Source organism: Zophobas morio, unplaced genomic scaffold, assembly GCF_036711695.1.
Source record: "Zophobas morio isolate AGI-343-1 ecotype UQ-CSIRO unplaced genomic scaffold, CSIRO_AGI_Zmor_V1 ptg000023l, whole genome shotgun sequence".
Taxonomy (NCBI): Eukaryota; Metazoa; Arthropoda; class Insecta; order Coleoptera; family Tenebrionidae; genus Zophobas; species Zophobas morio.
Window position 1 is genome coordinate 6,602,374 of NW_026972128.1, and position 25,114 is coordinate 6,627,487.

The following is a 25,114-nucleotide window of genomic DNA, read 5'->3' on the forward strand; positions in this document are numbered from 1 at the left end:
CTGGCTCTAGGGACATTGACCTGAAGCGAACACTCTGTAAAGGCTGTCGTTCATTGCTACTAGCCGGAGTTAACTGCAAGGTAAGAATAAAGAAAAAACGATCTATTTGGATATGTACAAACTGTTCCACAAGCAAAGTTTTTGATTTGCGCAACCCAGACTATCAACCTTGGCCTCAGCAAGCTGAGAGTCTTGTGGAAGTTATAGATTATAAAAACGACTGATACGAAATATTAATTTTATTAATAAAATTACAGAAAATGAATCTGATAGTCTAAATTATTTACTTAACGGTTTTAATAAGTAGCTAAATAAATACTTGTTCATTTGCTAGACTGTCAGCAAACGGACTAACAATTTCTTTGGTAGCAAAATAAAAAATCAGACCAAATGTAATAGAAATGGGAAGTGCAGGTAACGCCTTCTTGAAAATTGCCAGCAAGAGTAAAGTAAGACAGAGTCCCTAAAAACACACCAGTGAGAATAGGAAAGTCACAATTAATTAATTATACAATGAGGATGGCAACAAAACACGCCAAAGTGGTATTCCAATCTCCATACGACGATGCTTTACCAACCAGAACACTATAAAAAATGAAATCCCCCAGGCCCAGTTTGACACCTCCTGCAACAAAAAACATGTTTAACACTGAAGATCTTGTTTGTACTACCTACTTTCTTCTTCTTCTTGATGAATTTGTGTCCGCGGGGCCCCTCTAGGAACATCATGTACTTCTATTTGTCGTTGAGCAACTCTGTTAGAATGATTTTCGACCCAGTCTTGTGTAAAACCATGTTCTTCACTGTTTGATTCCACTGAAGAACGGGACGTTGCTACTGTTGGAGGAGTATCATCACTGGTGGCCATACTTGTGTAAGTGTACATGTAAGTTGCTAAAATTTACTAAATGTAAACAACTATCACTCCAAACTACCAACATACAGGAGTAAATGAGAGCGGGGAAAATTTGTTCATTTCGCTCTTGAGCTGTTTCCACCAAAATCCGTAAAGGTCCTTTAGGCATTAAAACAGCAATTAAATCTGGAATTAAAAACATAGAAAACGTCTTTGTGAGCGCTAAAATTTACCCCAAACTGAAATTACAGCCAACACAGCCCATGTTGTCCACTCTGGGAGATATTTAATGAACACTAAAGCCATAAGAGCGGCAACAAAAATGAGGTACGCTTGTTGCAAAAGTAATGGACCTTGCCAGTGAATACAAATCATGCCCATGACTCCAAAATTCCACATCAATAAAACTATTGTTGGATAATCCATGGGAATGTTGTATGCCCTTAGAATTTCTCTAAAATAGTTGTTATATAGTATTACAAATTAACACAAATTTCCCTACCTACTCCAAATAAAGATATGAAAATACTGAAAGAAGCATTAAAGATGACAAGATTAACCACCCATGTATGGTTTTATAGCAACGATATTTATACAAGACGATCAACAATACAGTCATAACCACAATAACCGCCATTAAAATTAATGAATTTGCCGCCGCGTTCCACGCTTTGGTGCTTGTGTCTGAACTTTCTTCATGAAATGGTGTGTAAACCCTACAAACACATCGTCATCAAACACACCCCGAAAACAATCTCCCACTTACAAATACATATCTTTAACTGAATAAAAATTCACAGCGCTTATGGTAGCCACCACGACTACCATACACAGGGACACGGGGGCAAATAACTTAATTACGTGTTTGGCTCCATATTTTAACTCTTCTTCTTCGTCTCTGAATTCAGCAACATTTTGATACTCCCTAGGTGAATTTCTATTTGTACTACCGTCCACAACACGGGTCTCGGGGACATTGTCGTCCTCCTCCTCTGGGATTCTTCGCGACCGCCGCTTGCGAGAACCCTCAGGACCTACCCTAGAATCCCCTGTAAGTGAATTTCCGCTTCCGTTTGTTTCCACATGGCCGTCCATCAGTCTCGTTTTTTCCGACACCGACTCGAACTCGCTTTCACTCTCAGACATACAATTTTCAGTGAGAAGTTGACGAGGAAACTCAAGAAAAAAAATAAATGGACAAAGTTTTGACAGGTGTCAACTGTCGGGGGAGGGGAACAGGGTGACTCAACGTGACAAGCAGTACTGCCAATAGCGACAAGCGAAAGAGCGTCTGATTTTAATCACTTTCAGAACCACTAAATTGCTGTAATTGCAGTCGGGCAGGAAATCGCAACTTTGTTGAACGTATTGTGAAATTTATATGTTAAATATCATTTATACACAATAAAAATATTTCCAGTAAAGAGCAAATGTTGGTATGCCTGACTGTCGTGTCTTTTGTGACCAAGGAACAGGCCCGTATTAGCTCCAATTTAGGACTCGGCTAAGAAATAATTTAATTACATTTCCCTGATTACATATTATAATGTTGGGTGCATTTAGTGTACCTTGTAGTTTCCATGTTACCCAAAAAACTGTCACAATTCTAAAACATGTCAGAAGATCTACTTCGCGTTTCAGAAGAGCGTCTAACGGAACCAGGTTCTCCTACCGGGGATGCAGCCGAGACTGAACCGGAACCTGAACCAGAAGTATATAAACCATTCAAAGTCTTTATTAATCACGTCGACAGTTACCATTCAAAATACATCGCAGCTGTAAGACCCTCAGATCTGTTGACTTTCGCCATAAACATTTCTCTTACAGTACATCACTGATCAAATTTATGGGCTCGGGAAACTTGTGCGAGGTGGTGGTGGTGAAGCTCTCGGTGAAGCCGAAGAAGCACCAGTTAAACCACCGATGGGAAATTTGCCCACTGACAAATACGAGTTTATCGGTTCTATAAGCGCGTCTTTAAAACATGGGACTGAAGATATTCTTTATATCATTGACGAGCAGAGCACGAATTTCGAAGAAGACATCTTGAGATGTGGTTTTATAATTTATGACATTACACGAATTCCGACCGAAATAAGCAAAGCGCTTAAAACTTTGTCCATTTTAACACAACAACTAGAAGAAGTAAAGGCTGTCGGTCCTAAAGCTTATGAACACTTTAATGAAAAGAAAACTTTTATACTGATATCGACTGTTATGACTTGGGCTAAGACAAAACCGTTAGATCCTGTAGGTTTTATAACTTTGGGGTAAATTTGTGTTAGGTATTTATTGTTTAGGACGATCCAGATCTTCCGTTTTCGGAAGTCGACTATAGAAAGAGAAGGCCGCACCCGAATTTTAAGGATCACTACAACTGTGAAAAGGAAGTCATAAAAATCGGTCAAAAAGTAACTTATTGTAAATTATTCTTCCATATTTTTACTTTCTGTGTAGTATAGCAACAAATTACAAACTTACGTTGTATGCAGCGGTATTACTTACGGTCAAGAAGAGGATCTTCTGGAATTTTTTTTCAAAAACGCGTGGTACAATGAAGTCGTTCCGATTTTTGACACCGGTAATAACAAAATTCCGTTTATACACGTCGGAGACTTGGCTAGGTAAGTCGCAACCTGTCTCACTGTTTTCACAAAGAACCACCAACAGAGTTCTTCATGGACTAATGGAAAATACTCCTGCGAAACCTCAATACATCCTTGCGGTAGAGCAGACCCCCACCACGTTAAGTCAGTTTGTTAAGACTCTCAGTAAAGTATTATCAGATAACAAAGTTACCAACATCATTGCAGAAGAAGCGTTTCTTTACAAAAATATGACCGTAAAATTTTTCGGCCACACGTAACAATTTTCATAGGACTGTTTTTTAGCAAACCATTTTCGACAGATGTATGGTTAATCTTAACATGGAACCTGTATTTATTGTGGAAAATCTGCAACTGCAGTGGCAAAGCGATCTAAATATCGCCGAAAACATGAATCAAGTAGTGCGCGAATTCAAAACTACACGAAACTTAAAACCTGTGAAAATCGTCATCCACGGACCACCCGGGTGTGGCAAAACAAAATTAGCGAAGCAGCTGTGCGAATATTACAACTGTAAATATGTTTCAATTGCTACCATGTTGGACGATTTTATACACATTTGGGTAAGATTGTGGTGGTTATAATTTTTAGTATCTTTCGTGCATGTAGAAGGAAAGTTTGATTAAACCGAAAGCACCCAAACCCGAAGAAACTGAGTATTTGGGTGAAGAACTAGAAGAAGAAGATGAAGAAGAGGAAGATCCTCAACTCATTTTAGACCAAATAAGAGAGACTGAAGTGTTTATGGAAGGAGGGATAAATAAAATACCCGATACTTACATCGCCGGTTTATTAAAAACATACTTGGCGAAGAATTTTTGTCAAAATCGAGGTTATGTTCTTGACGATTTTCCTCAAATAACGGCACAAGTACACGATTGTTTGTATCACCACCCACTACTACACTGTGGTTGTTGCAGGCCAAAGAATTATTCGGCCAAACCCAAGAGCCAGCAGGTGAAGAAGAAGAAGTGGTGGAAGTGATCGAACCTGGCAAGATCTTGCCCGATCTTATTGTCAGTTTAGTAGCCACTGACGAATATATCACGCAAAGCGTCATGAAATTACCAGAAGAAACAATCAGAGTATTATATATTTCCCATAGGTGCAAGTTGTTGCCTTCGCCTTTATCACTCTCTTCTAGGACACTCGCAACTCTGAAGAAAATCTTCTAGCAAGACTCGAGGTCTATCGAGAAAACAACACTGACGAAAACACAGTTCTCAACTATTTTGATGAACTAGAAATCGACATTATCCTTCTAGAAGTGAATGCTGAGGATGATCAAGAACCATTTAATATGATAATAGAAAAATTAGGACCTCCTTGCAATTTTGGCTTGTCGCCGGAAGAAGAGGAAGAACTGCGTCTGCTCTATGAACAAGAACGAAAATTATCGCTCGAAAAAGCTGAATTGAATAGGCAACTGGAAGCGGACAGAGCAGAAACTGAGCGCAAGAATAAAATGGAGGCCTGGGCGGAAACATTGGAGAAATTACAAATGGAAGAAGAGAAGATTCTAGTTGCACAAAGCGAACCGCTGCGACATTATCTAATGAAATATGTCTTCCCCATTCTTACTAAAGGCTTGATTGAGGTTGCTACGTTGAAACCTGATGATCCTGTAGACTACCTAGCCGAATTCTTGTTTAGAGAAAATCCGGAGGGGAAAATGTTTGATCCGTCGTATACTGCGGAGTGTGAAGATCTGTACAACGAGTTTAGAGGTTACATTGAGAAGATTATTACGGACAATGAGGCTTTTAATAAATAGAACAATTTTTTCAAATAGTATATTTAGTTTGTATTAGTATACATATTATTAAAATACATGTTGTGCGTTATTGGAGATGCATTAATTTTACTATAACTGCAAAATCTGCATATCGAGAGTAAAAAATAATGGTGGATTCATAAACTACAAGTATGAAATTTAAAAAGTATTCTGTTGAATTATCTGTCTCTTATTAGTGTGGCATTTAGAGTGAATAAAACTAGGGTATCGAATAATACATTTTATTTTGTAATTTGAAATCACCTACTCTATACATTATTAGAATACATGTTATGCAATAATATAAATAATTTATTAGGTACTATCGATTTGAATGCCAAATGACTAAGAAGCTTGTCTATTTTGCTAAGACAATAAATAAAAAATTCAGCGAACGTTAAGTCACCAAGATACTTTGAGCATTTCAATGACGTAACGCTTAATCTTTTCTTAATAAGTAAATATCACTCGTCCATCTTAACACTATCAAAAAACTAGCACTAGAACTAAAGTTACTGTACATAATAAAAAAAAATAAGTTTTTAAATAATGGAAGATGTCAGGACAAAAATATTCACACCCCTTTGGGAACAATTTGGATATGACTAATCACAGTGATTGCATTTCAACTAGAAAAAAGGCTATAGCCTTTCAGGCTTCCGATCTGCGTTCCCCTAACAATTGTATATAATCTGTTCCAAACTTGAACAAAACAATTCTTCGTGAACTCACCCCCTTCGCAAAAGAATTGAATAAGTTTTGATGTGAATTTAAAAAGAATCTAACCAACTAGGGTAAGTTCCATGATACTAGTGCACATACCAACAATATATACAGTTATAGGGACAATCTTATGTACAATGTGGACTTAACAATTTCAAATCTTCCAAAACTCACATCACATTTATTTTGAATATGAATACTTGGTACAAGTTATGAACTACTAACTAAGCGCCGGCAATTAGCACCACACCTTGAGAAAATCCTCGCCGCGACGGCGTGTAAGTAGACATACCGAAATTGAATTTTCAAACTCTTCAACTAATTAATAAAAATAGCCTAGAGTGGATTTCATCCAGGAAGTGTGCGAATTTGTGCTTTCCCTAACTACATACAGTTTTACAAAGAGCTATAACGTGGATACTAAGCATTATAAGTGTTATAAATGAGCATAATTAGGAACGTAATCGATTGCGCGTTATCGCTAAAAGAACCTGACAGACACACTAAACGGTTAGCTCTACAGAATGCAACGTAGAACCGGCCATAGGTTTCAATATTAACCCTACCTGACATTATAATGATGTTATAGTAATACTCGTAAACTAGGTAACACTAAGCCATAACATCGAGAATTGATAGAAGAGTATAAAAGGCGACTTGTGTCCCACTCCCCTTAGGACTTGAGGAGTTTGTTGGCACGCTGGTTTGCCATTGCAATGCGCGTTTCGTTGCTCTCACCCTAACCAACAAACATATAACCAGTGTGCCCCATCACAAAAAACTACGGCCCAACCCCATCCGTTCCCGGCCCTCGGAATCGTTAGTAACGCAACAAAAACCGACTTTGGGTAATAGCCAGGAGTTTATTGTCATAATTTTAAGTAGTGATATAACATTATGCACAAAAACTTGGGAACGGATCAGGTTTGCAATCAAAGTCTGTAATCATTTTAGTGTTTTTGTGTTGTGTGTCTACTTGAGAAGATCGTGGGCACGTTGGTTGGCCATCTGTATCCTTGTTTCATTGGACTCGCTCTGAACAGGACCATCGGTTTAGTAGGTATGTACGAGTAGATGTAGTGTCGTGGAGTGAACGGCAATGTAAACAAACAACACCCAGATTATTAAAAATTCAAGCAAAATTAGTTTATCGGTCGCCAGTAGCGCTAACGGAAACCTCATAAATATCTACTACATTTATGATGTTTCCGACGATCGATGGTAAAAGCTTTTTGAAATTAAAAGAAAATTATTCATAGACAAGCGGTATTCGAAAATCAATTAAAAGTGCATTGAAATTCTAGTGCACGCAAATTAAATAACCAATATTCAAAAAGCCCAACACGTTGGAGGAGGCTATTTAAATTTGTACAATACGCACATGATCTGCTATTCTAATTACAGGGAACGTTTCGATGTTGCTCGTTATTTCAACAACTCACTTTTGAAATAAACAACTTTTCGTATAATGGAACACCACATGGAATTTGTAATTGAATTCTATTTTTCAAACACAATCCGATTGTGCTCTAATATTAATGTTAATATCAAACTAGCTACACAGACCTTTCGGGTAAAGTCAACATTACGTTACGGTTTTTTATTTCCGTCGGTTTATTTGTTACTAGCTTTTCTCATTGTAGGAGTTACAGCATACTTCTTTCAAACTTAGACGTTCTATCTCTGGATTACTTAATTCTGATTTTTAGAACGAAAATAGACAATATGCTAAAAATTATGCAAAACAAAGAATAGGACCAAAGAGGGCTGTGACAGTTGAGGAAGAGAAAGAGGTGTGTGTTGGCACTCTGTCGTCACGACCTACCCCGTAGGGAATTTGGCGTGATGATTAATACCTATGTAACACTATATACGGCAGCACTGGTTTACGTGCCATATGAAATTTAATGTCGCTAAACACCTCTATACACACAGGATGTCACTAAAAGCGCCATCTTCGATATCTCTCATTGATCACACAGGCCTGCGATGAAAAACCTGTCTTAAATGAACAGATTAACTTAGACTTTTCGATGCTTCACGATAAAAATAATAAAAAAATTCCATCACGTACTTTTTTCAAAAACAAAAAATCAAAACGAAAAATTTCATCGAATATTGCGCATTTCTTAAATTTTTTTTTTTTTTGTATTTTTTTCCAAATAAACCTTACGTGACAGCAAAAATGAAGTTCATTTTGCAGGCCTGTGTTCTTAGAAACAGACAAAAAGTCAAAACCAAAGTTTTACGATTCTTTGAGGACTATACTCTAAAATTATTTTTAACTTCGTAAAGTGTTCTGTTTTTAACGCCACAAGGTAGTTTTTTTAAATGAAACACCCATACATGTTTACATATTTTGATTAACCTCTTTTTAGGCTTTGCAACCACAGTTTACTTTTGAAACTGCAAGGTGACGTTGCCACGTTATTCCAATTTTCTTGAAATTTTTTGGTAATGGAAGGGTTCACATAAAAAATCGCAATACGATTATTTTTAAAATCTGTCTTATTATATTTTTTAGAAGAATAAATAAAGGTACGCGCTTTGTTGCGGTATCAACTAAATGAAATTTTGATATATAGAATATCTGCAAAAAATCTAAAAGTTTACACTTTTAAAATATTAAGATTTTATTTATTTTATTACTTATCTTGCTCTACTTTTTGTTCTCATTCTTCTAATATGACGGGTCTATTAAAAAAAAAGTAAAACATCGCAGTAGCTATCAATTTTAAAACATGTTTTATAAACACTCTTTATATGAAAATTTAATCTTAATCTTAGCGAGTACTTACTTTTCTTTATCTCTCCACAAAATGTTGCAACACAAATTTTAAAAATAACCCTATTATTATTATTTTTTTTGTGAACTCTCATTACTAAAAAATTCAAAAAAATTTAAATAACTGCAAAAAAAATGGACTGCAGTCAAAAAAGAAGTCAATCAAAATGTATAAAAATGTATAGGGCGTTTCATGTAAAAAAAGTTGTGTTACGCTTTAAAAACAGAACATTTTGTATAATTAAAAATATTTTTAGAGTATAGCCCTCAAAAAAACCTACAACTCTGGCCGTTGACTTTTTTTTTCTATTTCTAATTATAAGTCTCACCCTGTATATACAGGGAGTCTGGAAAATTGCGGATTAACTCCCCGCTAGGCTCTTAATAATAATCAACTGGTGGGTCTGGGAAAATAGTAAAAAAAAAATCCTCTTCACATTTTGGTGGACTTATGATTTTAAAATTGGTCTTTTGCTACGTTTAACAACTAAACAACACATTCATTATCACAATAACTAGTAATAAAATTTTTAGTTAATATTTCTCTCGCCCATGACCATGTTTAATTACCATTTCAGTTACAATGTACAAAGATATGATTGTGTTGTTTTTGTAATAATTTGATAAAATTCCATTTGACAACAATGTTTGCCTGATATAAAGCGAAGGTACAAATCAGCAAATTCTTGAGTGCCGCAGATTTTTTTTTTAAATTCGGGAGACTCTTCATGGTGTATTATTTTGGGAGCCCACGGAGATTTTTTTTGTAAATTATTTAAAACAATTTTGGGGGACTTTGGTGTTGTATTGTTGGAAAATTCTGACCGGACCTGTTTTTGAGTTAATTTTAGGAGCCCTTTTTTGAACAATTTACAACAACCTTGAGGTTCTAGGTAGTCCTGTTTGGAAAGAATTTGGAAGTGCTTTGGAGCCTCTAGTGTCTTTTCATATAATAATTTAATTACATTTCTTAGATGATACGTCATTTGCTAAAATCAGTCTTATCTTAGCAGGTACTAGCCCCGCCCACCCACCCTCTCTCTTTTCTTAGAGGGTATCTCATTTGCCTAAATTACTCTTATCTCAGCAAGTACTAGCCCCAACAACCCACCCTCCCTTTTTTCTTGGAGGGTATATCATTTGCCAAAATCAGTTTTATCTTAGCAAGTACTGATAACTAACTTTTACAAAAAATGATCAAAATTTGGAAACATTACGAGCTTACTTACATCTTTTCTAGTGTTTAGTTGGTCATGCTTTAATGGATTTTTCTTTTATTGGTTTCGTTTTTGTTTATAATTTATAAATGTCTTATTAAAGTTTTTTTTTGTTTATTTATTAATGTTGTGTATTAAGGTCGTTGTCCTAAAAAAAAAATAAAAGGTGGATTTCAGTCACCATCGTTACTAAGAATCAGAAAGTAAACCGGAGGTATTCAAGCATTAGGTGCGTGCAGTATTGCCAATTTTAATTTTATAAAATTACTTTTTTTTCGTAATCTACTCCAGAAAGAATTTATTTATTATTTTTTTGGGACTCCCGAAACCCCTGTACATAACGTAATGAAGAGTTAATTCGTCATTTTCCAGACACCTGGTATAAAAGAGTAAAATGACCGATCGACTGATTGACTGACTGACTGAAATATCATCCACTAGCGTATACCAACCGTCATTTGTGAAACAAACTATCTTAGTTCTAAGTATTTTTTTAAGTAAATATGACTTCCATACAATCTTTGATTTCCTATTTGGCCCCTTCAAGGGTGGAATTTCCAAAAACGCTGAAATAAGTAAGTGTTAAGAAGCCTAAATATTAAATTTCAAATTTTTACTTTGAAAATGTAGGACTGAACGAATATTAAGATACTCATACCCTATTTTACCCTCTTGGGGGAGGAATTTCCAAAAATCCTTTCTTGGCGCGCGCCTACATTATGATGAGAACCTACATACAAAATTTCAAGTTTCTAGATCCACCGGTTTGAGCTGTACGTGATAAATCATCAGTTTACTCTTTTATACATATGTTGATCCCGTGGGAATTCCGAAAAATCCCGCCTTATTCCTTATCTACACCATAAAGGCGAAGCTATGTGCAAAATTTCAGCTTTCAGGTCCCAAGGGTCTGATTTGGACTTTGATGAGTCAGTCAGGACTTTTCCTTTTATATATATTGATTGAGATTTTTTCTGGACTGGGAGATAATTTACATGTCGACAGAAACAATAATTATTGACTGCGATTTAAGAAAATCAAACTGTCTGGTGAATTTCCACACCTTCAAATACAGAAAGAATCCTTGAGTCAGCTGCATGATGAAGAATTTACGGTATTTCCAGCAAGATGGGGCAACAGCTCATACTGCGCGCGAAACAAAAAATATTTTGATAATAGAATCATAACAAAAAATATTTCTTGGTCAGCCCAATCGTCTGATTTAATCCCTCTGGAGCATTGTATTTATTTTATGCAAATAAACCAATTTGATGTACGATATTTTGAAGGATCTTTTATAATCTTCCTGTATATAGCTGTGGTTTATATTATTCTTTAGCAAGTATTTATATTTTGCTACTTTGTAATTATTTTTGCCATTTCCTTTCTTTAAAACACAACCCCTATAATTTAACCAAAGGTCATACTAATCGTTTTATAATCGTTAGAGACCCTACTGTGATCTCTAATCACGTCATAAAATTTTATAGTGTATACAAAAATAACGTTCCGAGTAAACTTATAATTTGAACTTCAGTTACGAGAAAATTTATGGTTGAATTTAGGACTTCGAAACATGTAGAAAAAACAACTTAAAAAAATCAAAATAAGATTGATGCTTTAGCGTTAAAATTTAAAAAACCTCCCCCGCATCACTTGACTTAAGCCAAACTTACTTACCCAGTCGGTGTTAATTTAACAAATGAATAAAATATCCAGTGCTAGCACAATATCAAACGAAACAACTTATAAAAACCCGCCATAATTACCTTGTGATTGATACGCTCGATCTGTCTGTTTTGATTCTCCAACTCCGAGCCCATATCGATGGCCATGTTACGCAGATTCCCGATCATGGTATTAACCTGTCCCATATTCTCCTCCATCTCCTCCTCGCGAGCGTCGTTAGTTATACGTCCGATGTATCCTCCTTGAGGTCCCAATCCGTTGCGGTCGTCCATCATTCTCTGCGGCTGGTTGTTCACCACCTTCCCGTCGTCGTTGCCCTTCCATGTGCCCTCGTCCTCCTTAAACGACGAGCCCCTACGAAACAGCGCGAATTAACCCGATCGAAAGGCGCACGGGCTCCCCCGAAACGGACTCACTTCTGACATGGTAAAACGCAAAGTCCGCAACATTTTTCCATCCCGGTAAGGTTCTTTTCGGCCTCTCGCATATCAGCGTTGATCTGGTCCATGCCATCCTCGATACGGTCCAGTTGTTCTGTACAAGACCGACTTCGATTAACACCCGATCGACCCCCGAGCGACTTAGCACATTAAAACTCGCTATCTCGAAACGTGTAGCGTTGGTTGTGTGTGTGTCAGAGTTGGAACAAACCGCATGCACATGCCTCTATTCTACGGGGAACCCCCGGAAACGGGCCGAGGCGGCGCCGTGTTCGAGGGTTCAGTTAATGCACTACAGTTCTATATGTAGTAGTAAGCAGACTAGTTTTCAGTAAAGTCCATGCTACTCGAGATGTTTATAGAACGGCCTGAGCTGGGAAATATAAGAGAACTGACAGTGTGAAATATACACGTTTAACGGTTATGTGAGTTAGTGTTAACTTACTTCGGCAGTGTTAATCCTTCATGTATGTGGATGTCTTTGAATCATGTTATTAACCATTATAACGCAATTTTTATTCAGGGTGGATGCGGCTGAAACGCTTTTTTTTTCACCTTTTCGTGTTTATTGTTCATTACAAATGGGATAAATATCGAAAAAGGAGAGATAAAAACGTTTCAACCTTGACTGTACTTCATCGATTTGTTTTGGGCACGTTTTCTTTGAGGAGGATCTGGGAAAGTTGTGCAGAACGATTTGGAAAGAGGTCACATCCTTGGAAAAACTTTATTGGCCAAGGATCATTTCTATTCTTGAATGTATCATCCAAATAAGATTATTTGCCAAGAAGACGGTGAATAGCTACTATTCCAGAAATTGAAGGCTTTGATTTTCTGTTCATTAATTTTACTCCGTTACTTCTGTAGGTTTCTAATTTCGAAATGTGATATAAATATGAACCAATATTCGTTATCCAAGGTAAAAATATATCACATAAAAAGGATTCTTATTTTAAATTATACACAGCGGCCATAATCAAATGTAGGCATAAAATTAATACGAATATTTACTCATAAATCAATAAATAATAATATGGGTTGCTTCATTGTGATTATCAAAAAATTATCAAAATTTGTCTTTCTACACACTTTTTTTATGTAGGTGAAAAATTCCAATGTAAAACTGATTAAAAATAAATATCTCTATCTCATTTGATTACGTAATTGATTCATTGCCTGATTTAAATTAATGGCGTGATTAAGTGCTTCTGTACACCGGTCTATATAATTTTAATAATCTTTCGATTACTTGTACGTGATTGATCCCGTTTTGTTTCAAAAGTGACTGTTTAATAGTCGAGATTAAATAATATGTTTATATGCAGCCGACACTTTAAATAATCGATCGAATAAGATCAAACGATCTAGTTCAGCATATATATTTTCATCAATCTACGAGCAGCAGATGTATCATCTAAAAATTTTCTAACAGATACACCAAAATGTGTGGTCCGTAACATTTTGTAAGCATTAGAAAGAATTTTTAACATTTAAATAACTTTTCCTGTAAACATTGCTTTACTTTTGTAAAAAAATCAGATTATTACTATGATAACATGTACTAAATTTCCTTGTATGATTGATTATGTATAACTGTATGGTTACACAATCATTTTTTTTTCTGTCTGAACGCGCCAAATGTTTTCACTGATACAAACATCAAGATGACGCACAGGCGTCCAACATTTTCCTAAATTTGACAGGGTTATTGCAAAGTGAACTAAGTTTACTTGACTTTCCAATTGTCTAGGTAGTAATTTCGATTTTCAATGCTACACAATGGAACAATTAATGAAATTGGTTTATGGAGTGCCATTTGTCAAACAACTTTTGCTTTGATTTAAATTTGTCAACGTTTACACAATGACCAATTAAAGACAATTCCTTTGTTTTCCAAAGCTATTTAATCAAGTTTATTGATCATACTATGCTTTATGTAGAAATATAATTTCACGTTCACGATTTTGGAGAGAAAATCAAAATAAACTGCGTTCCCCGGACTACTTTTTTTACATTTTTTATTAACTTATAGGAGCGTAACTCCGTTTGTACAATACTTTCAAAATTTGAAAAATTTGGACCGGCCACGGAATTCTTTTCTAATTCGGGCTCAAGAATGAATTTCAGTGTAATTTTTTTATTAAAAACCCAAAGTCCCATATTTTACCTCTGTAAATTTAAACTTCAACATGACCACAAAGAATAATTACTAGGGGATTTAAGTTTTCCGCTTAAATTTCCAAATAATTTTTTTATTTATGAAAGTACTTACTTAAAACACTACCGTTTTTAAAAATGGAATTATGCAATTTTCAAATTAGTTATCCTGTTTTAACAATAGCGAATAAAAAACGGTTTAATTGTTTTGAAACAGGTTTTTTGTTTTAATTATTTTTTTAAATTACTTTTTCTACCGCGCACGTTTTTTGATTTTCTAATAGAGCACCCAAATGACGTCAAAGCGGTTCGTTAATAGACGAAAGGGGTTCTGGAATAGTTCTGGTGTAATTTAGATCGGTAAGATTGGTAGCCATGACGAGAAATGTCAGGTGAATGTCAGTGGCAAATGTCAAATTAAAATTTCCCGTATTTCGGGAGGCATAAGGACTTCTCTAACTTCTTCACAAGACATTTTAACTTACAAAAACTCGAATTGATTCAAATTAGTTATTGTTGTGAAAATTCGAACTTCAAATATTTCGTGGTTCGTGTCAGACCAACCCATCACCGACCACGATAAAATTCCCCAGATTTAAAAAAACGCAAATTTCAATTAAATTTTGCGAAAAAACGTGCGCGGTAGAAAAAATAGTATAAATAACTCGTTCATAAGGCCATTGTGGCATTCATCCTTTATGTAACTCGCGGCTTCGCCGCTCGTTCTATAAACGTGGGTTCATGCCTTAATATTTGCCTTATGAAACTCGTTCTTTAATATACTATTTTCAAATATTTGATGTGACTGATGTTAATTATCGTTAGAATTTTAGAACAGTCTACAAATTAATCAAATAAATTTATTTTTTATAACTGCTGCATAAAATATAATTGTAAAACCGTTTCTATCTCTCCCTTTTTTTAAATTGTATCTTTGGTATTTTATGGCTGTTGAACTTCTTCTTTTCCTAAGATTTTTTACTCAGTAGTTTTGGTATTTATTTGGTAAGTCACCCTAACGTTTCTATTTAATCACTGACTTTGCAAAGTTTAAGAGACATAATATATTCTTTAAAAAATACTTGTGATTTTTTTGATTTGTGATCTAGTTTTCGTTACCCATTATGTCACCAAATTACGTAGGTCGTCTCTTAGGACATACAATTTGTGTTATGATGACAAAAATCAGTCGTTTTTAGGGCTAGAACTTTATTTAAATGTGAAACAAAACTATCCAGGTGTGTTTTGGTAGAGAACTTAAATTTTCATCTCGAGAAAAATGTTCTCAGAACATCATAAGAAATGCTTACTTCCGCAAAGACTAGCAAGAAATTTCATGAAAAATTTTCTCGGGTTGTTCTTCTTGAAGCTAATTATTTAAGGACACTCAGTTATCTGATAAAATTATTTCGTGAGACTGGTAGCATTAAGAGGAAATCAGGAAGTCGCACATTAACAAAACAGAACTACCGAAGCTATTGAAAATGTCCGACAGGTTATGGATGATAACCCCCATACATTTTTAAGAAGGTTTTCGTAGTAGGGGAATGATTTATGTAACTTGTTTGAACCACGATCCTCTTGATGTAACATTTTTTAGTAGTGAAGCTTCATCTATCAGAGTACGGAAACTCGAAAAATAAAACGCCATTATATCCACAAAAAATTGGAGTTGGGGCTCATTTTCTTCGAGGAGTCAGTTACAGCCGCGAAATATTAGAACATGTTGCAGGAATTGACCAGATTAATCATGAAGAAATGCAGAATGGACATTTTCCGCATGACGGCAATAAAATATGTTCCTTATCATAAATAAATCATTTTAAAATCCAACGACGGTTTAATTCTTGTTCACATAACATAACCAGCTTTCTAATTTTGGGCCGCATTTGTTCTGTCAACAAATTCTTGGGAAATTACACCACGAATCAAAAAAATCACCCGGTTTGATATTGCGCCATCGTTCCTATTCTTATACTTTTCATATTTTCTTTTCTGTCTTGGCTGCATCTAAATAAACCTATTACATTATTTTAGACATAGCTGATCAGTTTATTCAGCATCCATTTCTACCGTAAAACATTTACGGCACGAATACGTGCACAGGTTTCCTTTCAAATCAACATAAATTAGTAGACTGCACAATTCTGCTTCGGTATAACAATACGCCAAACACAATGTACAGCAGATCGACATGGTATTCAGTAAAGTTATTGTCTTTAGTGCCGGTGTCAGCACCAAAGGCCAAGAGGGTTCTAAATCGTGACATTTCATACTTTATTGATGCTACATGATTTTAAGATGCAATATAGCGAAGCATATAAACACGAGAGCAGTCATCTTTTAAAATAACGCTCTATAGATAAAAATAACGTTTCGACGTGGGAATAGATGGCATTACAGAAAATAAATTACAATAATTGTTAGTAATTAGTTAATTAAATCACCTTGCAGAATCTGAAGCGTAATTAATAAAGCTGAGAAATGTTTGCAAATGTCATCCCTCCTCTAGCTACCTTGCCGCTAACCTTCATCTACGCTATAATCACTAAAACTGGCTTTATTAATATTTAAATAATAGAAATACTGTTAAAAGCTGGAATTTTTCAAACGCTTAGGTAATTTTACGGTCACTACCATATTTATTCTACAAATGAAAAAAGCATCCATACTTGTAAAAACGTGGGTGACAAAATAGATTGCATGCATATCCGGAAAACCAAAAATAATAGAAATTTATGCCCGTTTTTATTTATGTTTAATAATAAATATCCATTCTAAAAAACTTAAATTTTCTCTCTTCTTTATTTTATTAGAACGTTTTAATTAATAAACCTGTTGCTCACGATGTTTTTTAATTTCTGGTAAGTTAGTCAAGAGTTTCCGCAAATACCAAACACCTGTTAACACCATGAATTTCATCCTCTTTCACTTTTAACTCTTAGTAAAAGAGCACGGTTTTCCATATCGATTTTCCTCCATCTTCGTCACTCCGTGCAACTAGCAAAGAGTAAAGCGAATGATTCGGCGGAAACTCCTCGGAAACCAAATATTTCAAAGGTAAACTAATGTAAATGTATATGCTTGACTTGGCTAAGCCGGAGTGAAACTCGCTGAAGCATCAAGACGTTAAAATTGAAAAACGAATATAACATTCAAAGAGATAGTAGCACTTTGGAGTAGAAGAGATTTCAAAGTATCACATTTAAGTTGCCAACAACAGTTAAAATATAGTGTGATTTCATCCACAACCTTACCTGCCTGATCCCCATAAATCGTCCTGCACAACTAAAGTGAGTCTGTGTCGTCATTTGTTATGTCGGGTAAAGATCGGGAGGGCATGAAATTAAACTTTGAATGTCGTGTGGTACGGATCTAAGGAGTGAGAATTGTTCAGTTACTGTTCGGTGGGTGAATTGGAATAGAGAGACACAGCGAGACTAGATAGTATGCTTACCGCCCTGTTCATCCAGCATGACCAGGGTTTTCATCCCGACCTCGTGGCTCTACAAACATCAAGACAATCAGCTCGGATAACCTGCTCCCGTTCTCACCATGTCCTCCCGTATCAAAACTGAGTCAGACAGGCGAACACATCTCTGTGTTCGCCCGACTGGCGGTTGTTAGTTCCGTCGTACCAACACCTAAATACGTTAATCCACCAGAGGAAGGATCAGTGGGTACATCTATGGAGTTGCAACATTAGACCTGTTAGCCCACCACAAAATAAAAAACCGCAAAACCCACAAAGCTTTGTTAATTAACACCTCCCAACACTTTCCGGTGCTTACCGCCTTGATGATCCAGTGCTTCCAACGTCTTGGTACCGGCTTCCGAACTCTACAACATCACAGTGCCAGTAGCATACTTACAAAACCAAATACAGCACACCACTATCCTTACAAACACCCATATTTTAAAAAAGAGGTGAATAAAGCAGAAAATACACTTAAAGTGGAAGCGAGTGGACAAGCTAAGCGACAACAGCATGCGAAACGTGTCTAAGTGTTTCAGAACTGCAAAATGTTATCATGTTAGTTTCATTATCATGTAACCTTAGTTTAATATGAAATGCACCACATTAAAATGATGGTGGGCGGAGCCGCGGCACACCACTAACCGTCGTACTAGTGGTCTGTATATTTGAATTTAGCAACCAATCACAATTTGTAGCACTAGTACTAGTACGTACTAGTGCTACAATCTGTGACTGGATCTAGAATGCGTTGGTGTGCACGTGGCGCCCTCCCGGTCAGATGAAGTACACAACAAGTAGAGCGAGTCACAATGACGGATCTTGGGTAAAATGATGGATTGGGTCAAGTATGATAGAGTGAGAGTGGAGAGAGACTCACCTCCCTGGTCATCAAGAGCGACCAAGGTTCGGATTCCAGCCTCCTTGCTCTACAGCAGCACAAAACAAGTGTACATTGTATGTTAGTATATATGTTAAGTGGTACACGCCCGCTACAGATAAGCACTCAGTATATTTTATGTTCGGTTCGGATAGACAGAGAAGACTTTACAGACAGAGTTGGAGAGAGTGGAACGGGTAGCCCGGCAAGCTGTGGATGTGACGATAAGCCATGTTATTATATGGAACGACGCGACCTCCGACACCCTTCCGGACGTGTGTTGATACTTTTCTCCTCAGCAACGTAACTGGAGTGGATTTAGGAAAACTGTTCTGTTTTCACGTAGAGTTCTTCATGACGCAAGAAATAAACCGTGCATTAAATCTTTCTGCAAATATTGTTAGATGCGTCAGCTCCTGCATAACCTAAGACTCATTTCGCGGAAAAATAAAACCAGGATTATGGACATAAATGGCGAACATAAACTGAGCATGTTTAAACAGTATAAAATTTCCATAAAGAGCACACCTTATACTACCAAAGTTGAAGTTTAAACTTAAAGAAATTCAAGAACAGCTGTAGCTAAGGTTTAGTGTAAACACGAGAGCTTGTTTTCATAAAAAATAAAATTTGGTGGAAACAAGAGATAATTTATTTTTCATAAAGCATGCAATTTTGAGTACCACCATTGTACACACATAATTTATATTATCTCTTGCGGATTAATCTATTCAACGCAGTAGATATATTCGGGTATTTTTTGTTAAATGACAATGGGTTACAACCAGTATTGGACCTTGTCGGCATTTTATAGTTACCAACTAATCTAATATGAAAAGGTAATTTAGATAGCATGAGAATCACAACTGCACCGACACATGTACAACATAAAACCTTAATAAATTCAATCATTCCGTGGTATTTTCTTTTGACGATGTTGTTACTGTGAACACTTTCAACTTCACTACAAGAACTATCAATGTGGCGAACAATTAATCCGGAAATTGCTACCAAAATTTATGCACGAAAGATATTCTATACTTTGATGGTAAAGTGCGCAAGAAATTGCGCAGACGTTCAAAACATGACCATGTGCTTACATTTTAAACGCAACGTCTTGGAGTTTACCAGCAAAATATGTATAAAATATTTTTCTTGCAAAATGTTCAACTTAAACTTTCGACAGTAATTTTCGGAATAATTCTGTGACCTGTAAAACGACTCTTGGTGCTTAAAAAATTATATATTAATGCATATATGAAATATGGAGTTAGACCGTCATGATGACATGTATTTTGGTTTTTTTTTTTTTTTGACACGGATTGCTTTCTCTGTGTGATGTGGATTTTGTTGTATGCGTCATTAGCCAAGTTCCTTATTCAATTTGAGAACTTTAATTGTAGCTTCCATTAGAGACTCCGAACTGTCAGGCAACGCCTATGACGGACTTTCTGTTATCATTTCCAACAACGAAAACTAATAAATTAATTAATATTCGTTCCTTACGTTTCTATTCATTTGAATTTTGCGTAATTTCTGTGGTACGTGCATTAGAAAGTCTGTTGAAAACAACACTACTTTAATTATATACCGATGAATTTATTTCATTAAAATATACTCAATCAAGCAAATTTGTTTTGAATTCATGTTAATAAATTAAAGCCTCTACAACAAAACAAATACGTAATAGACGTCACAGTGTTGGATTTTTTTAAATTTACGTTCCACTGAAGTTTTAATTATCTCCAAGGTTCTTTATTAATTCTGAGTTATTTAATTAGAGCAACAAAATAATTATTGATAAAGAAGCTGCAGAGTTCATCTATGATGCCCTTTACAAAGTTTTAAATACCCCAGAATTCATTTGTATTTGTTTAATTAGTTAACTTAACTCCAGACAAAAATTAAAAATCAATATTACCACAACTTTACAGAGTGCTTCGTTTTTTATGACATTTTCTCACTTATTTTTTTAATTAAAAATTAATTTTTTAGAATTTTTATTTGCATTCTAGTGTCCTTAACCATTTTACATGTAACTAATAACCCACTAATCGCCAAAACGAGTAAAATTTTGCTACGATAAGGGGTTCGGTTACATAATTAGAGTCTAGTAGGCCATGGATTTTTAAAATCAGTTCGTACTTCCTGCGCCTCACTGCGCAATATTTAACCTAAAATTGTTATACGTCAAGTACCACAATAATAGCAACGTGCGACTTTGATACCAAACGTCAAATTTCAAATTGAACTTGATAATCTGTCAGTCGTGCCAACTTAACAAAGTGAACAGCTTACTAGAAATCAAACATTAATGAAAGCCCTGAATATTAAAAAACATAGTTTGGCAGGCAAACATTTGCGACGTCTCATGTGAAATATGCTGCTTTTCAGTTTAATAATAATAATAATAATAATAATACGATTATCATACCGATGTTGGTTCATTTGCCTACATTTGATTTTTAGGCAAATTCTAATATACAGGCTGTTCAAAAAATGGTGCAGCAACTCAACGATACATGATTAAATTCACAAATCTAAGTTGGGGAAAAACTATTAAAAAATTCTTCCCGTCAATTTGACGTTCACTTACAAAAACAAAATATCGATCTAGATAGACCAAACAACGTGAAAATTTAGCCACTTTCACCAGATTCATACTAAATAATTTTTAAGTTTTCGTTTTTAATTCCTGTGAATGAAGAAATCTATAGATAAAGACAAGATACCTCCAAAATTATTTTGAATAATAAATGTCCAATCGACTTCAGATACCCACCACAAAGTAGTGAGTTAAAATATGGTGAAATTTCGAAAAAAGAAATCTTCCCACTTCTACATTTGCACCAGAGGATTTTTTAAATAATTTTTTCTCTGCTCCTTAAATGGTCCTGAACAACGTGTCATAGAGTTGGTACGTCATTTTTTGAACATCTGTATATTTATCGAAAACTAAAAAGATTAGGTCATAGTGAGTGTAATAATTTGGTATGCAAAAAAAAAAAAAAACAACTATGATATTTAAATACTTTATTACTGAATAATGGAATTGAGTCTGTATACAGAGGGAACAAAAAATGACGGATAAGCTCCACAGTACGTTTTTAAAAAGGCTCTGAGAAACTCGAAAAAAATTATTAAAAAAATCCCTGCAACAAACTTTTGAAAATATTAGACTTCAAAGTTGAAGAATTAACTTTGTATTGTAATTCTGATGTTTTAATGAACTGGATGTCTAATAGTGAAGAGGAGTTCCTTTGGCTTTTGGGATTTTCAATATATTTTCAGAACATAATATCTCCGTTATTAATAAACCTATTATTATGAAATTCGCAATGCAACGTAAGAGTTTTTTTTTACATTTATATCATTCTTCTTTTTAGCATTTTGGTGAAATTTTTCATCACGTATGTTTAAAAATCAATATCTCTACTATTGAGGGCAATTTCGTAACGCAATTTTCACCACTGTTTTCAACTTACACAACTCTACAAATTACCCGGGTAATTGGCGATTTTTTTTTCCGAAAATAAGATACTCTAAAAAGAAGCTTATGTCAAAGAAGCTGCTTTTACTGTATCTTATTTTCAACAAAATAAATCGACGTTTTTCACATAATCTATAGAGCTTTGTAAGCTAAAAAGAGTGGTGAAAACTGCGTTTCGAAACTTCCATAAATAATTAAGATATTGAATTTTAAAAATACGTGATGAAAAATTTCACCAACACTTTAAAAAGAATAAACATAGTAAACTGTTTAAATTTTTTTTTTAATTTCATAGCAAAAAGTGTGTTAACAGGAATATTACATTCTGAAAATGTACTAAGCACCCCAAGTGACAAAGGTATGGACTCGCCTTAAATAATTAGTTATTAATACTTTAATAAGAATTTGCAAGAATACGATTCACGTCATTTTTTACTGTTGGTAGATGTCAATTTGATAATTTTTATGGGAATTTCATTTAATTTCATTTTTTTCGAGTTCTTCATAGCCTTCTTAACAACGTACCATTGAAATTTTTTGATTATCTTGTGTTATACAGTCGAAGTTCTAATATGTACAAATCCAAAAAATTCCATTTTAGTATAAAAATTTCGAAGTACAATGAAACTCTTGTTTTACAGAGACAAGATGAAAATCTGGAAAAACTTGTATACCGAACGGACTGTTTTGCAATACTTATTAAGCACACAACAATCATGTTCGTAATGACTGTCTGAAGAAAGTATTAACAGCGTTTTTTTGCTATCCATATTTTCCAAAATTTATGAAAAGAAGAATTTGGTTACATTTGAAATAAAAAATACATATTTTGTGGTGACAAACAATCGAGAATGAAATTATGAAATTCTGCGCAGCTTCAAAGTTAATCATCTCAAATTTCTTGTAAGCGTATTATTACCAAGAAATTAAATTTCTATTTTGTGTCAAAATTTTTTACATGACAATATAAGCTACCAACATAAATTAATAAATTTGATTTTTTTTTGTTTTTAAAAGAAGTAAAAATCTGACGCTTGCCATTTCCAAAATTCAAGTAGTAAGTATTGTTGTTGCAGTGATTTGTTAAAAAATACGTGTAAATTAAAATTTACCAAACCATCCAAACAAATTCATGTAAAACAAATTTGATGAGTAATGTTGATGAATAAATCCAAAACAATTTCAACAAATAAATACACCAAATCATGCACTGCGAGACTGCTGCTTCCAAATTAGCTTTCTCAAGAATTTGTTACTTCTGAGCATATTTTAATCAATTTAATGAAAAATATAACTGAGAAACATATTCACCGACAAATATTTTTCGAAAAAAAAAAAAATCAAAATAATCTATACACAAAAGCGACAATAAACCAGCACAAGTACGAATGTATCAAAACGAAAAATTTCGTGAATGAAACCAGACGTCTGCCACGATAAATAAACGAAACTCAGTATAGGAACTCGTTCCAAACAAAGCTAAAAAGCAATCAAATCCTAGGCGAAAATTCCAATCTTCCACAAGTCGGTTTAAAATGTTGACAAGGGATGAATAATGGTTGTTTCGAACAGTGCATTTCTAAATCCACTTTGTCAGAAAACGGTGGTGAGGTGGAGGTGGCGGTGGTCGCGAACCAAAATATTCAATTGTAGTCTGCTAGTGTGTGTGTGCGAAAGTGCGTGTGGGTATAATCTCAGTACCGTGCCTAGAAAAAGGGCCGCCTGTCTGAATATATCGGATTTTAAGTTTTTAACAAATGTGAAAAGGTGGGCGCCATACAGACCCGGCCACCCCCTAAGCACGGCCCTGTATAATCTCATATCTGTACACGTAACACAGCACAAACACAGGCACACTTGCAGGGCTACCGCTACCACAACATCGAGTCCATGTAAGCACACCGCAACCGTCCCATAAAACCCCCCGTTCTTCAGCAGAGCGTCCCCACGGTAGTCCTGCTCTGCACCAGTAGTGGCTCAGACTCGGTTCACAGGACAGAAAGAGACAGTGCAAGACATGCAGCACAGAGATACATCAATACGATTTCCATACAACAAGGCCTCGTTTAACAATCATGACATCACCGCATTGTATGGAAATTGCAACACTTAGAGCAAAGAAGGTATGAATTATTACAAAATAAATCAATCAACTAAAAAGTAAAATCCTGACACCCCAGTTTGGTTCATTTATCATGAAATTGCATTTGTCGTGAAATTAATCACCTAGAGAGAATAAGGTAATTAAAGACTTGGTACAAGTTTTGGCTGCTTGGAAAAGGATAAGAGTGGATAATTACCTCCTCACAGTATTGTAGCATGCGCCGGGTGCTCTCCAGAGACTGGAAAAAAATATTTTATGTTAATTGCCGCTGGTGGGTGATTTTTATGCCAGAGTTGGCCACCGAGAAAGTTGCTGTACATCTTTTAATGAATGTTAATTGCTACCGAATTCGCTGTAATTATTAAACATTTTTATTTGTTACAAACAAAAAATTTTCCATTATTATACCCTAATCACTTTATTAATTAATTTTAATTTGTGCACAAAAAGAGTCCTAAATTATTAAATTAAGTAAACAACGTATCAATAACTTAAGCCAATTCACTTCAATTATTCAGAACACACAGAACATGTTGTTGCGTGTGCTACAATGTCGTCGGTACGCCTATGTCTTTAGTACGCCTATGTCGTCGGTGTGTCAAAGAAATGTTGCAGCTGCAGGTCTGCAGCCACCCCTTTGACCCGGTTGACCCGTAAAAAATCATTGGGTTTCGATTCGGGGGCGACTTCTTATGTTACACCGACACAGTTAGTTTTTAAGTCAGTCGCTATTAAGTTTTGTCCGGAACATCTAGCACACGGGTGCTCTGATGTAATAATCAATTTTCAATAAACCTGTGTGCCATACACAATTGTTTATAATCTCCCCTCACCGCTACACACCATTTTGGTCCTTCGAGCCGGATTTTTATAAATTCCGGTAAAAAACAGTGGAGAGTAGTGACCAGTGAGCAGCA

General features: G+C 35.2%; 3 protein-coding genes across 10 annotated transcripts in view; 1 reads left to right on the plus strand and 2 right to left on the minus strand.

The window, feature by feature from the left end:
- Positions 1 to 224: 224 nt before the first annotated feature.
- On the minus strand, positions 225 to 2,093 carry Psn (Presenilin). The gene is made up of 7 exons (XM_064063476.1): positions 1,623 to 2,093; positions 1,363 to 1,572; positions 1,090 to 1,310; positions 944 to 1,042; positions 676 to 894; positions 513 to 625; positions 225 to 463 (listed from the first exon to the last, which is right to left on the minus strand). The coding sequence occupies exons 1-7, from the start codon at positions 2,000 to 2,002 to the stop codon at positions 308 to 310; spliced, it is 1,398 nt and encodes a 465-aa protein (XP_063919546.1). The 5' UTR covers positions 2,003 to 2,093; the 3' UTR covers positions 225 to 307.
- Positions 2,094 to 2,190: 97 nt separating this feature from the next.
- LOC135134704 (adenylate kinase 7-like) lies at positions 2,191 to 5,290 on the plus strand. Its single transcript, XM_064063474.1, has 9 exons — positions 2,191 to 2,634; positions 2,684 to 3,106; positions 3,157 to 3,267; positions 3,314 to 3,480; positions 3,527 to 3,698; positions 3,748 to 4,026; positions 4,073 to 4,333; positions 4,384 to 4,548; positions 4,608 to 5,290. The coding sequence occupies exons 1-9, from the start codon at positions 2,470 to 2,472 to the stop codon at positions 5,235 to 5,237; spliced, it is 2,373 nt and encodes a 790-aa protein (XP_063919544.1). The 5' UTR covers positions 2,191 to 2,469; the 3' UTR covers positions 5,238 to 5,290.
- A 175-nt stretch (positions 5,291 to 5,465) lies between these two features.
- Positions 5,466 to 25,114, minus strand: part of LOC135134708 (synaptosomal-associated protein 25) — a 31,704-nt gene continuing 12,055 nt past the window's right edge. The window contains exons 3-8 of one of the 8 annotated variants that reach the window (XM_064063478.1): positions 24,394 to 24,435; positions 18,040 to 18,088; positions 17,706 to 17,754; positions 12,068 to 12,185; positions 11,732 to 12,005; positions 5,466 to 6,699 (exon numbers count right to left, since the gene is read on the minus strand). In XM_064063478.1, the coding sequence (XP_063919548.1) occupies positions 6,634 to 6,699; positions 11,732 to 12,005; positions 12,068 to 12,185; positions 17,706 to 17,754; positions 18,040 to 18,088; positions 24,394 to 24,435 (598 nt within the window). In that variant the 3' untranslated portion in view covers positions 5,466 to 6,633. Of the gene's footprint in view, positions 6,996 to 11,731; positions 12,006 to 12,067; positions 12,186 to 17,705; positions 17,755 to 18,039; positions 18,089 to 18,603; positions 18,653 to 24,393; positions 24,436 to 25,114 lie in introns of all 8 variants that reach the window. The other 7 variants (XM_064063481.1, XM_064063479.1, XM_064063480.1 and 4 more) reach the window with 7 other exon arrangements.

Excerpts from the sequence above, each read along its gene's own strand:
- Psn (XM_064063476.1), bottom strand. The coding sequence starts at position 2,002 with ATGTCTGAGAGTGAAAGCGAGTTCGAGTCGGTGTCGGAAAAAACGAGA. Across the intron at positions 895-943 it reads CCCCGCTCTCATTTACTCCT|CAACTTACATGTACACTTAC; the intron begins GTATGTTGGTAG and ends AGTAAATTTTAG. Across the intron at positions 464-512 it reads GTTTTGTTGCCATCCTCATT|GGACTCTGTCTTACTTTACT; the intron begins GTATAATTAATT and ends GTGTGTTTTTAG.
- LOC135134704 (XM_064063474.1), top strand. The coding sequence starts at position 2,470 with ATGTCAGAAGATCTACTTCGCGTTTCAGAAGAGCGTCTAACGGAACCA. Across the intron at positions 3,107-3,156 it reads AGACAAAACCGTTAGATCCT|GACGATCCAGATCTTCCGTT; the intron begins GTAGGTTTTATA and ends TTTATTGTTTAG. Across the intron at positions 4,027-4,072 it reads ACGATTTTATACACATTTGG|AAGGAAAGTTTGATTAAACC; the intron begins GTAAGATTGTGG and ends TCGTGCATGTAG.